The sequence below is a fragment of the Mixophyes fleayi genome, chromosome 11 (assembly GCF_038048845.1).
Source record: "Mixophyes fleayi isolate aMixFle1 chromosome 11, aMixFle1.hap1, whole genome shotgun sequence".
Lineage (NCBI taxonomy): Eukaryota > Metazoa > Chordata > Amphibia > Anura > Limnodynastidae > Mixophyes > Mixophyes fleayi.
Window position 1 is genome coordinate 24,352,170 of NC_134412.1, and position 14,091 is coordinate 24,366,260.

The following is a 14,091-nucleotide window of genomic DNA, read 5'->3' on the forward strand; positions in this document are numbered from 1 at the left end:
GTGGACAGCTAAGGTATTGCAAAGCAAGTTTGCACATGGGTTTCCAAATGGCCTGCTTTTCTTCCCAGTAAAGAAAGGGACAGTCTGACATTTCCATATCAACTACCTCTTGAAAGTTATCCTCCACCATCCTTTGCATGTTTATACTCGTATTGGATGGAGTTATGGGCAAAGTGACACATTTTTTTGAAAAAAACCTTCAAACCAGCCCAGATGTTAAATTATTCTGATCTGCCCCCTGCGTCTTCCCTGCTTCTTTTTGGGAAATTTAATTTTTTACCAGCAGCAGCTTGAGAAAGTGAATGAGGACACGTTGTCAAGCCGAGGCCCAGTTCAGCGGCCAACTTGCTGAGCAATAGCTCCTTGCAAAAGTTCACATCTCGCTCATTTACAAGTAAACACTCAATGTAGGTTTTAAACCTTGGAACAAGCACAGTGGCCAAAACGTACTGATCCGAGTTCAAGATCTTAATAACTCGAGGATCATTGTGAAGCGAATTAAGTACTTGATCGACAAGGCCAACATACTTTGCTGAAATGCTTGCTTTCAGCTCCTCCTGCATTTTCTCAAGCTGCTTTTCCAATAGTTTAATTAAAGGAATGACTTGGCTCAAACTAGCAGAGTCTGCACTCCCCTCACACGTCACAACTTCAAATGGTTTCAGCACCTTGCACAGGACTGAAAGGATTCCCCACTGTACAAAAGTGAAATACATCCCCTCTCCTTTCCCAATGTCATGGCTTGTGCAATATGCTTGGATGACTTTGCGCTGTTCCTCCATCCTCTGAAGCATGTACAGGGTGGAATTCCACCGAGTTACCACCTCTTGCTTAAGTTGGTGGCAGGGCACGTTAAACTGCTCTTGAAGCTGCTGTAATCTCCTACATACTGTGGCTGAGTGCCTGAAACGGCCTGAAATTTTACAAGCCACCGAAAGCATCTCCTGCACCCCACGGTTATTTCATAGGAAGCTCTGCACCACCAAGTTGATTGTGTGTGCAAAACAGGGAATATGTTGGAAATCACCCAGCTGTAATGCTCGCTATATATTGTTGGCGTTATCAGAAATGACATACCCTGGGGAGAGTCCGAGTGGTATAAGCCATGCATCAATCACATCTCTCAGTTTGCGTAACAAATTGTCAGCCGTATGCCTGTTAGTGAAGCCGGTGATATAAAAGAGTGGCCTGCCTGTGAAAAATGTTACGTAGTGGTGTACATGCTGCTGCTGTTCCTGCTGGTGAAGGTGAATGACCAACCCAGTGGGCTGTCACAGTCATATAGTCTTTGGTTTGGCCACTTCCACTTGTCCACATATCTGTGGTTAAGTGGACAGTGGGCAGAATGGCATTTTTCAGCGCAATCTCTACATTTTTACACACTTTTTAGTATAGTTGTGGAATTGCTTGACGGGAGAAATGGTGTCGCGATGGAATTCTGTAACGCGGACACAAAACCTCAATTAACTGTGAAAAACCAGCTGCGTTTATTGTGGAGATTGGACGCAGATCTAACACTAACATTGCAGCCATGGCGTCTGTGATTCGCTTGGCGACTGGGTGACTGTTGTCATATTTGCTTCCCCTCGCAAATGATTGTTTCACAGTTAATTGCTGAAATGTAGGACTGCTCATTTTCTTGACCTGCCTCTGGGATGACGATTCACCCCCAGCAGCAGCAACAGCAGCAGCAGTGGGACTAACGCTTTCTTCAGAGGAATCAATAATAGTGCAGGAGTCATCCAGCCTTAAGTGGGATGCCGGGCTAATTCCGAGCACTACTGAGGATATTGATGAGGATGGTGTGGTGGGTGTATTTTGTAGCCGTCGGGATGTCGGTGAGCGGAGGGTCTTAGCTGATGATGGAGTGCTTGTATTCTTTTGGGAAGAACTTTCAGCTTTTCCCAATACTTTGTCATGAACTCTCGTTAAATGGCGTAACATAGACGAGGTTCCAAGATGGTTAAGGTCCCTCCCTCAACTGACTGTGGCTTGACATACACTACAAATTGCTATACAATTGTTGTCTGGATTTGGGTAGAAATAATTCCACACATAAGAAGTGGATTTTTTTGTTTTATGCCCAGGCATGACAATGGCCTTTTTCTTGTCACGTGCCATAACTGCTGCCACTGGTGCAGGACTTACACAAACAACCTCATCCTCACCAACATCCTCATTAGCGCCCTCGTCGCCTACACAAATCTCCCCCTCATCCTCTTCTAATTCCAAAGTGGCATCCTCAATTTGGGTATCACCAGCTACACTCGGGCTATTAAGGCACACATCAGCAGAATGCTCACGATTAGACATCCCACTGTTGGATGGCCTCTCCACAGGGATTGTTGTCATTTGTGAATCAGAGCAAACATTCTCCTCTAATGCCTTACTGTTATCTTGCAGCTCGGCTTTTTGATGCGTAACAGTAGTTGTGCACCAATTGTAGGCTGGGTAACTTTTTGGGATCTGCCACTAATAGCCAAAGGTGAAGGCCTCATTCTCTCTTTGCCACTGCGGGTGTAGAATGGCATGTTTGCAATTTTTTTTTTTATCGGCACTTAACTTTTGCTCAGTAACACTTCTTTTTCGCTTCAATACAGTAAATTTGTTTTTGGTTTTTGATTTTTGCACTGAATTGGAAACAATCTGTTTGACATCGCCTTGGTCAGATGACGTACTGGGAACACTAACATCAGGACTGGTGACAGAACCTGGTTGCTCATTCTGATCATATGTGGACTGCTTTGAATCCATTCTGAGCGCAAAGCACTTGTAGTGGTAAAAATTATTTGGTAGATACTGCTGACAGATATGACTTTTGAAAGCCAGAAATATTTATGCACAATTATGGGGGACACCCCAAAAGCACTGAGGAGTGCTAAAAATTAGTTGGTAGATACTGCTGACAGATATGACTTTTGAAAGCCAGAAATATTTATGCACAATTAGGGAGGACACCCCAAAAGCACTAGGGAGTGCTAAAAATTAGTTGGTAGATACTGCTGACAGATATGACTTTTGACAGCCAGAAATATTTATGCACAATTATGGGGGACACCCCAAAAGCACTGGGAAGTGCCAAATATTAAAAATAAAAATAAACCTCTATCCTCCTCTCTTCTCTAGCGATTTTTGTTATAGCAATTGCAAGAAGAATATTGGATTCTCTGTCCCTGCTCTAATCAGCCTGTGACTACACTCTGCTCTCTCCCTCTGTCAAATGGCGATGGATTGCTGCAGAGGCATGTATTTATAATGTTGAAGTATCGCGAGAACCGAGCCCCGAGATCCGATGACGCCACGATGACGTTCGGCCTCGATTTGGATTCAGAGCGGGCGGGAGAGTACCGAGGTACTCAGCTCGGTACTCGGATACCCAAAGTTTGGGTGGGTTCGGTTCTCGGGGAATCGGACCCGCCCATCTCTAAGTATAACTGCTCATTGATGATAGTGTAATAAAAACAGGCAGTGAAAGTTGTTAGAAAATCTAAGAATAATACATTCTTAGCTATTTCCTATACTATTAACCGTCTCGCAATGTGCCAAAACTATATATATGTATATATATATATATATATATATATATATATATATATATATATATATATATATATATATATATATATGGGACTTAGACAGTAGACAGGCGTGGGACAATAGGTAAAGAGGACCCTGCCCACAAGGGCTTACATTCTAGAGGTAGGGGTGAGATCAACTGGGAGAAGATGGAGATGGTATGTGAGGAAGAGGAGGTGAGGGATAGAATGGTTAGAAGGTGGTAGGATAGGTGAGCTTGAAAATATGAGTTTTGAGTGAGCGTTTGAAGGACTGAAGGTTGGGGAAGAGTTGAGTGAGACGGAGTAGGGAGTTCCAAAGAATGGGGGCAGCACGACAGAAGTCTGGGAGGCGAGCATGGGAGGAGGTAATGAAAGGTGAATTGAGGCGGAGGTCAGAGGCAGAGCGAAGTGTCCGGGTAGGTATGTACCTAGAGACAAGGTCAGAGATGTAAGAGGGAGAAGCGTTGGTAAGGGTTTTGTAAGTGAGGGAAAGGAACTTGAGCTGAATTCTGAAATGGACAGGCAGCCAAGGAGCCAATGAAGGGATTTACACAGAGGAGAAATGGAAGAGGTGCGGTGGGAGAGGAAGATAAGCTTAGCCGAAGCATTCTGTATGGTTTGAAGGTCAGGAATGTGAGAGTCGAGAAGGAGAAGGAGGTTGCAATGTTTGAGGCAAGAAATGATGAGTGAATGGGCCAGGATTTTTGTTGCTTTCTGGAGTATATATATATATATATATATATATATATATATATATATATGTATATATAACAAAGTGTTGAGAATCAGGGGTGGCGAGGTAGTGGTAGGGTCCTGGGCAAGCTTTTGGGGGCCATGTTTGTCTGTGTCGTTTGTATGGGAGCCAGGTGTAGCAGAAGGATGGACATGAAGACAACACGGAGGAGGACATGTGCAACCCACAGCAAGTGAAATTTTAATATAACTTTCTTTTTGAGTGTAATAGCAGTGGGGGTTAGTGGGGGGGCAAGAAGTTGCTGCCCTGAGCACCCTATGAAAAGCCTTGTTGACAAGGGCAATCACACATTTTAAGGGCCAGTAACAAATGTATTGTACTGGCCAGTTTCTGCTAACTTACAAGGCCTTCATTTTCTTTAGCTGCGTGGTGTTGAGTTCCGCTGGAGCTTCAGGCTGTAATATGAGATTGCAATCTCTAAATGTAATATAGTCATTACGGCAGTGTCAGATGAGTGCTTTAGAATACTGTCAAACCACCCAACTGTCACGAGATTCTATGGAACTAGAATCTTGTTTTTATGGGAGAGGGTTTGGGGAAGATTTAGCAATCCAGAAGAAATTGCAATGGTAAATATTTGTATAAACAACTATGAAATATATGATTATCTTTGGTAACTAGTGATTGTAATTCAGTGGTCATGACCACATCTTGAGGGGGCATGACCACGCCATGATGGGGGTGTGACCATACCTCCAGAGAGCTGCCAATTATCTATCTACCTACACCAACATTCCCACCTGCGGGACAAACATGTCCCTAGACGGGACAGTAGGACAGAGCCCTAAATTCTGTCCCTCTGAAACCACGATAGTTGGGAGGTACACACTTATCTAGACTTCCCAGCACATGCCAAAACAGGGTGTGTCCACCAAGATCAGATTTTGTTTTGGAATGTTGGAGGGTGAAGTAATGTTGCTAGCTCTCTTATATAAAGCATCATCATCATTCTATTTTATTTATATGGCGCCTCAGAATCCTCAGCAACTTGGACAAAGAGAAACATTACAACGAGGATGAGAAGATAGAAAGAGGTAGAGAGGGCCAAACTTGTGAGAGATAACATTTAAGAGGAGGGACGTAAGGGCAGACGATTGAGGTGCAGGGAAATGAAAGGGAGAGGTACACTACATAGACATAAGTATTCGGACACTTGACCATTACACTAACAGGGATTGTAATGACATTGTATTCAAAAACATATATTTTTTAATATGAAGTTGGTCCCCCTTTTGCAGTGGTAACAGCTTCCACTCTTCTTGGAAGGCTTTCCACTAGATTTTTGAGTGTTTCTGTGGGAATTTGTGCCCATTCACTCTGTAGAGCATTTATGAGGTCGGGCACTGATGTTGGACAAGAAGGCCTGGCTCGTAATCTCTGTTCCAGTTCATCCCAAAGGTGTTTGATGGGGTTGAGGTCAGGGCTCTGTGTGGGCCAGTCAACTTCTTCCACACCGAACTTTGTGCACTGGGGCACAGTCATGTTGGAATAGAAAAGGGCCTTCCCCAAACTGTTGCCACAAAGTTGGAAGTATAGCCATTGTCTAAAATTACTTGGTATGCTGAAGCATTAAGATTGCCCTTCACTAGAGTCAGGTAAGTAACGTTCAACCGGCATCCTCCAAACCTAGACTCGCCCATCTGACTGCCAAACAGAGAAGCGTGATTCGTCATTCCACAGAACACGTTTCCACTGCTCCACAGTCCAGTGTTGGTGTGCTTTACACCACTCCATTCGATGCTTGGCATTGGTCTTGGTGATGTGAGGCTTGCATGCAGCTTCTCGTACATGAAAATCCATTCCATTAAGCTCCCGACACACAAAAACTGTGTCCGGAGCTTAATGGAATGGGGTTCCATGCTTACATCAATGCCAGTGGAAGTTCAGAACTCTTCATCCATGGAATCAGCAGAGCGAAGGTGACTTTTACGCATCATGCACCTTAGCAGACCCATTTTGTATCACAAATGTTTGCAAATGGAGACTGCATGGCTAGGTGCTTGATTTTATACACCTCTTGCAACGGGTCTGATTGAAACACCTCAATTCAATAATTAACAGTTGTGGCCAAATACTTTTTTCCATATAGTGTAGGTGGAGTGAGAGGAGGGAGATATTTAGGATGGGGCGGGATAGCAATGCATCGATCATTGAATGAGTGAGTGCTGTTCTATGGAATGCTGTTAATGATTTCCTCATGTAAATAAAACATTTTACTAGATGTAAGTTCATAAATGACAAAATGACAGATTATTTGTCAATTTAGATCATTATTCCTGTGTCTTGCACTGGAGTTAGGCACAATACAGAGGTCTTGAGCCGCCAAGTCAATTGTGAAAAGGGAAGGGCAGTCAACTTTTAGCCGTGGGGTAAACCATTTCTAAGAGGCTCATGGTACAGAAGCACAGTCTCACATCTTAAACCTGCTGTTATGAGAAGGACAGCATAGATCCCAAACTTTTTCAGTTCAAGGCACCCTTAGGGTTTACATATTTTTTTCAAGGCACCCTTAAGCCAAAATAATTACCAAGTAGACCCCCACCTTGCTTACCAGTGGCCCTGGCACGAGGCACCCCAATGAGATCGCTGAGGCACCCCAGTGAGCCTAGGCGCACCGTTTGGGAACCACTGGCATAGGTAGTAACTCATGATAAGCAACAGATGTAGCCTGCTGCAGGATGCCCTTATTTAAACAGTATATAATTTAAATAAGGAAGTATGGAAGATTCACGCTCACCTCTGATTACGAAACAACCTTAACTCTAATTAAAATAATTATCAAATACATTAGTAAATAAGGCTTATTAAATGCCATCAGACAGTTAACACAACCACAGCAACCAATCCAATGTCAGCTTTCATCAGTGAAATGCAAACTAGATTTATGAAAGCAAATGTTTGATTGGTGCTGTAGCTTAGAGGAAGAGGTTATTATTATTTATTTATTTTTTTTAAGAGTCATGTAGAGATGAAATTTCATAAGAGTGCCCTTTTAAAACCCCAAAATGATTTTACTGGTACGTTTTATATTTAAAACTCGGCCGAGTACAAGAGTTACATTTTACGAGCATACCATACCTTGGAAAGGAAAAACACAGGGCTATGAGTATTGACTGTGAGTCATTTATTTGGAAAATAAATCTCCATTTCTATGGTGTGAAAGGTTATGTCCCCATGAAACCCGTATTACTGACATAAGTGGGGAGAACAAGCAAGGTCAGCGGTACTACAGAATTAAGTGACTCTGACTGCTCAGATGTTTTATGAAGCGTTTCAGGGAAACCGGTATCCAAAAATAAAATAGTTACATTTTCAAATGCCCCTGATCCCGATTTAAGCCACACTCTGTGTGTGTTTGCCCAGCAGTATATATTTCCGGCTTGCGGCAATGAGTGAAACTTGTATTTCACTTTCTTTAGTACTCATCACTTACACAGGGTCTGTTTTCATGTCTGAATTAGTACAGCAGGTTCTGAACGCAGAGTTCTAAGATAAGTAACATTTAATTGACAGTTTGTACAGAACCTGTTATATTGAAATGGAATATTGTGCAACCTTGATTGAGTCTGTATAATTATAATTCCTCTTGTAACTGGTAATGTCGTTACTTTTACTTTTATACTGTTAAGTATCACATGAAATGGGAGGCCGGCCATGATCACCATCCATACTCCCCCTTTGTCTTTTATCTCCTAAATTCCGCTTTTTCTCACTCACTTCCATTGTTCATACTTCTGCCCGATTCGAGGTGTCTGATCTTTTCAAAATGGAAACTCATGTATACATCAAACTTAATTAGTATACATTTTATGTAGATATTATAGATACGTAATATAACATGATGCAGATGCCACAGGCAGGGCAGACGCAAAAGACCTGGGCGCGTTAGGCAACTCTATCTCCTCCTCTGATGCACTTCCCACTCCTACTGTGCCCCCTCCTTCTCTTACCTTGTGTGGAGCATAGGGACATGTCATATTATCTGTGTGGAGCTTGTATATTCTCTCCGGGTTTGCGTAGGTTTCCTCCGGGTGCTTCGGTTTCCTCCCACACTCCAAAACCATACTGGTAGGTTAATTAGCTGTTATCAGAGTGACTAAGGTCAATTTGGCCTTAGTCACTCTTGGTCTGTGTGTATGTTAGGGAATTTAGACTTTAAGCTCCAGTGGTGCTGGGACTGATGTGAGTTCTCTGTACAGCGCTGCGGAATTAGAGGCGCTATATAAATAGCTGCTGCTGATCTTCTGTCACATGACAACATATGGACAGGGACATTGTGGCACTCAAGTTCTCATATTGGCAGCGCCAACCGCAGTCACATGATAAATTTGCACAAGAATTAACTTACTGTTTACAGGGGGGACATTTGTGCTTTCTGTACTGTTATTAAGTAAACCTTGTGTCCATTGTATGCAGTGTCGGACTGGGGCATGAAGGGCCCACCGCGGGTCTGCAATGCTAGGGGCCCACCAGAGGGGGTGTGCCAAGCCATCATTGAGGCGAGACCAGACACTTGAGGGGGAGTGGTCAGCCCATGATGGACAGCTAGCACCATAGTGTAGCATATAAAAAATGCAGTGTGTATATAAGGAATACACAGTCATGACCCGCCCCTTAGATTGGACAGAACAGTCACCAAAAATCGGGATTGCACCACTAGAATCAGAACATTTGATAAACTGTCCTACCTGTTTTTGTCACTTTCACCACCTGTGGCTGCTGGTTTCTTTAGTTGCGGCTTGTCTGGATCCTGGAATGTTGGGGGCTCTATTTGGGAAAAAAATGGGTACATTTAGAAAAATCCAACCAGCCCCGGCGTTAAATCAATAGGACCCACAATTAATACTTGTGCCTTCCCCCTCTCTTCTTTATCACTCTGTGCCTTCCCGGCTCTTCTTCATCACTTTGTGCCTCCCCCCTCTTCTTCATCACTCTGTCCCCTTCTGCCCTCCTCTTCATCACTCTGTGGCTTTCTGTCCCCCCTCTTCTTCATCACTCTGTGCCTCCCTCCCTCTTCTTCATCACTCTGTCCCTTTCTGTTTCCCTCCCCTTGTCTCTGTTCTTTTACTTACCTTCCTATTGGCTTCTTTCATCTCTTTTCTCCTCTTCTTGTCTTCTTTCTTCCATGCTGGGTCCTCTCTGCGCTGCTCCTCACTCAATGTTGGGCGTGACTTAATGACGTCACGCCCGACATTCAAATTGAATGGAGCAGAGAGGAGGGAGGAGGGGCACAGGCACTGTGACGTGGTAAGCATATATATGTATATATATATATATATATTTTGTTTTAAAAAAAACCCTGCTCCCCTCACCAACGAAGGGGGCAGAGTTTACAGGGGCCAGGGCCTACTGGAGGATAGCCCGGCTTCCCAGCGGGCCAGTCCGACCCTGATTGTATGTGTGTGCTTGTGTATATACTGAATATATATATTATACACTAATAAATAAACGTAGTACATCGCACATCACTAAGCAATGCAGAACGATTTGATGCCTTGGCATTCAGTTCCACTGTGCTTACACGGAAGTACAACTAGAGAGACCTCCCTGATGAAGCACTACATTAACCCTTACTGCTCTAGGGACGTATTCTGCAGAGCAGCTGAGTATCGCTCAGCCACCACGTCTATATATAAATTGAGGTGATTGAGGGAAAATCTTAACACCATGAAGGTGCTCCTTAGAATTATCTGTTTTGCACAGTCATGCAAAATTGATGCAACAACTGTAAAAAAAAAAAGAAAAAGAAACTTACAACAGTCCTGGCTTCCTGCCAAGTTTTATTGTAGTGATTAAGAAAGGGGTGGGGCTATGAAAAGCTCAGACTAACGTCTTTTTAAACTGAAATAAGGCAACAGGTAAAATCTCCAACTCTTTTAGGTCAGTTACAATTCTAATATATACTTATATACTACCAGAAGGCAGAAGGAACATTAGTAATCAATTTCTAACCATCTTATTGTCAATAGTTTCTTTTTTTTATTTGTATATACACATTGTACATTTGGGGTAAATTAGTTTGGCACAAGACTACAAGTTAGTATTATTGAGTAATATGGTCTAATTGTAACGTAGTATTTTATTCAGCACTATCTAAAGAGAATGGCATTCTTCCAGATTTTCTAAATGTCTCCATGTCTTTTTATTACTATTATAGCTTATTTATTTTTGTTGCAGGTGCAGCCCCACCATAGGCTTAACAGCACAGTTGGATTTAAAGAGAAGAGTCCATTTGAGGATCCTTTCTTCATTGTGGAGACAATATGTATCTGCTGGTTCTCGTTTGAGCTCTCGGTGCGCTTCATGGCTTGCCCCAGCAAAGCTGCCTTCTTCAAGGATATCATGAATATGATCGACTTTATGGCAATCATACCATATTTTGTTACTCTGGGCACAGAACTGGCTCGTCACCGAGGCGTGGGCCAACCAGCTATGTCACTGGCCATCCTCAGGGTTATCCGTTTGGTCAGAGTCTTTCGTATCTTCAAGCTCTCCCGACACTCCAAAGGATTACAGATCTTAGGTCAAACACTGAAAGCAAGTATGAGGGAACTGGGGCTTCTCATCTTCTTTCTATTTATCGGAGTTATTCTCTTCTCCAGCGCTGTGTACTTTGCCGAAGCTGATCATGCAGAAACAAAGTTTACAAGTATCCCCGAGGCATTTTGGTGGGCTGTGGTCACAATGACAACGGTAGGCTACGGAGACATGTCTCCTGAGACAGTAGGTGGTAAATTGGTCGGTTCTCTCTGTGCCATTGCAGGTGTGTTAACCATCTCTCTTCCTGTGCCAGTCATTGTATCCAACTTCAGTTACTTCTACCATCGTGAGACTGAGTGCTCAGACATCGGCCAGTACAATCATGTTGGCTCATGTCCGAACGGTCCTCCACATACTCCAAAGCCCAGAGCGAAGGACAAAATTAAGAACTTATTCAGTAATTCCAAGGGTGAACTCCTAGATGGACTTACGGATGATAAATATATGAATACTGGACAGTCACATATAATAACGCAAGTGTGACTTTTTACAATGTGGCTTGGTCTCAACTAATATCGCTTGATCATCCTTTATTTTGGAGTCTTAAATTAAGAGCTGTTCATGAAGAGCCAATTACATCTTTTTTTATTTTGTTGTCCAAATATTTGGATATGTATGCATAGTACCATGCTGAACTATTAAATAATACTCTGCTTTCTTTAAGTTACACAGACATTGGAAATATATTAATAGTTTTCATCGATATTACACAATGGCTTCCAAAGATGGTATTGAGGAAGTGCCTTCATCGGTGGATGCAAAATTAGGGACAACACAAGACACCTCATTTGAGTGCACAAGAAAAACAAATGATGTGGGAGTTACGCTGAAGACTTTTGGACCTGGAGATTGGCACTTATCCTTACGAGTTGGAGGTTCTGCAACAAGGAGATTCATTTATACCAGTAAGAGGTTCCCACCGATGTCCCAGAGGTTGCAGCTGGCCATCACACAGCAATGAAATATTAGAACTATACTATTAAATTACAAAGGCTGGAGAGCCTGGGGAACAGATAGTGGAGAGCAGACTCAAATAACAGCAAGTGACTAAATAGAAAAATATGACAGCATAGGTACCCTAGGGTAGGAATGCAGAACGAACTACGTCTGCCTGTCCAGATTAGTTGTATGTAACGATGAGATTACACTGCTCCACTATACATTAATATTACAATGTGATCCTTAAAGACTGGAAAACTTGGTTTTCACTTAGAAGGGAACCAAAAATAGTAAGTATAGGAAATATTTTTTTTTACTTAATCCGTTTAACAGTCTTGGGGTTTACAAAATTCTTGTCAATGGTTTTCTTTCTTTTTATATATGATCTACACTACAATACCTAGAGGCGATCTCTATTCATGTGTGATGGAGAAATTAGTTTCCGCTACCTCTTTAATGCAATACCAAATAAAAAAACTCCTGCGGTATTTCCTGATTAACATTCACGCCACATTTTTTTTTGCCCCACGCCAATGGCTGTGTAGGAAATATAAACTTCGGTCATATAATTTTTTTCAGAGTTTAGCAGAAAGTCTTCATTTCATAGCATAATAATCATTTGTATGTTTATTCACTGGAGATCTTAGTTCTACCCATCCTCTCAAAGCCTCAATCTCCCCCAGAATGTTTCCTTTTAGTCTCCACCTGACCATTCTAATTTCAAAGTGACCTAATAATGTGCACAGGTGATGTGTGCAACATGGCAGTACTTCAAAGGCTGGATTATGGTCTCCTATAGTTACAGGTTAGCCTAGATTACTGGAACACACGCTCTGACGTCATGTTATGAGGGCTCACATTAACATAGCACGTCATTGTGCGATTAGGACATGAAAAGCTTGTAAGAGACATCGGACACTCCGTTAATTCTTTATTTCTCCATTGACAATGGTGAAGGAAATCATACACATAGCTCAGTAACATTAAAGAAGAATAGACAAACGGGGAATAAATGTAAATATATACCGCAAGTATAAATGCATTATTGTATTATATATATATTTATACTTACACACACACATATATATATATATATATATATATATACACACACACACATACATACACATCCTGGGGAGGGGGGATACCCTTATCCTTAAAACCCCAACTCCTGAAGCATTCTGGGAGCAAAAGATCCCATATATTACTTCTGTGTTGCAAGGAGGAAGTGCAAGGGGGGGGGTGCATTAATTTCCATCTTTACCTCTGACAACTCTCTGAAGGTGGTCAGGTCATGGTCATTAAGAACCCACCACAGGGCTATAATTGATTCAATCAACCAGCTTGCCAAAAGGCCGGAGGAAATAGACGGCATAGTTATGTGGTTTTAATGAGCCTTTCACTCCTACAAGGCAGCAAATGAGGAGAAGTTTTTGCTCCCGGAGGTGGGTGGTGTTGTGAGATGTGACGGCCTGATGACACATAGGATAATAGAAAACATCTCGGAGTTCAGAGCTTCCCAGGAAAAATACTGTAGAACAACGACTGCGGCTTCAGAGTGTGGACTATTAACGCCGACATCGCTTTCAAATTTGCTGTCAGTATTGCAAGCTGCATTAATTCTGTTGTTAAGAGAGCCACGGTGGTGTTTTTTTTTTTCTTTGAGTGCTTTTGTGCATATATGATTGTTATAATGTAACGGGCAAAAGAAGATACTTATGAAAAATGTTTACACAAGACTGTTATATAAAACTGAGACATACACTTCGGCCAGTGTCATGGGCCACTTCTTAATATTTGTAAGTACAACAGCATCTTGGAAAAATGTATATTTATCTAATAATAAACCATTTATTTATTGCAGAGACGTTGTTATTCCTTGGAGGGACGGGGCTCTACTTTCTATGGGTTTTTGACAACGGTTTCTTACAAACATTTTTAAAATTAAACTAAAGCCTCCCAAAATGTTGTGATATGAAGTCAAGAAAATTGAACCTTTCATGTATTTTCTTTGGATGCCAAAACATTTCTGTTTACCCTGTTCAGGCATTGCTCACCACATGCTGACATATTTCTGTGAAATTCCATTGCGCACCCTAAGTTACGGATTTGGATCAATACAATGGACTGTATAGCAATTTATGCCTACATTATTTCATTTTACCTACATTATTTAATGACATATAATGTTCTTTCAAAATAGATATCTAGGGCCTTATTCATTAAGGATCTTAACTTGAGAAACTTCTTATTTCAGTCTCCTGGATAGAACCATGTTACAATGCAAGGGGTGCAAATTAG

At 42.0% G+C, this 14,091-nt stretch overlaps 1 protein-coding gene across 1 annotated transcript in view; it reads left to right on the top strand.

The window, feature by feature from the left end:
• The window catches only part of KCNA7 (potassium voltage-gated channel subfamily A member 7), a 65,465-nt gene extending 51,812 nt beyond the window's left edge, over window positions 1-13,653 (top strand). The window contains exon 2 of the mRNA XM_075191596.1: window positions 10,489-13,653. Coding sequence (XP_075047697.1) covers window positions 10,489-11,334 — 846 coding nt within the window. The 3' untranslated portion in view covers window positions 11,335-13,653. The remainder of the gene's footprint in view (window positions 1-10,488) is intronic.
• The last annotated feature ends 438 nt before the right edge of the window (window positions 13,654-14,091 follow it).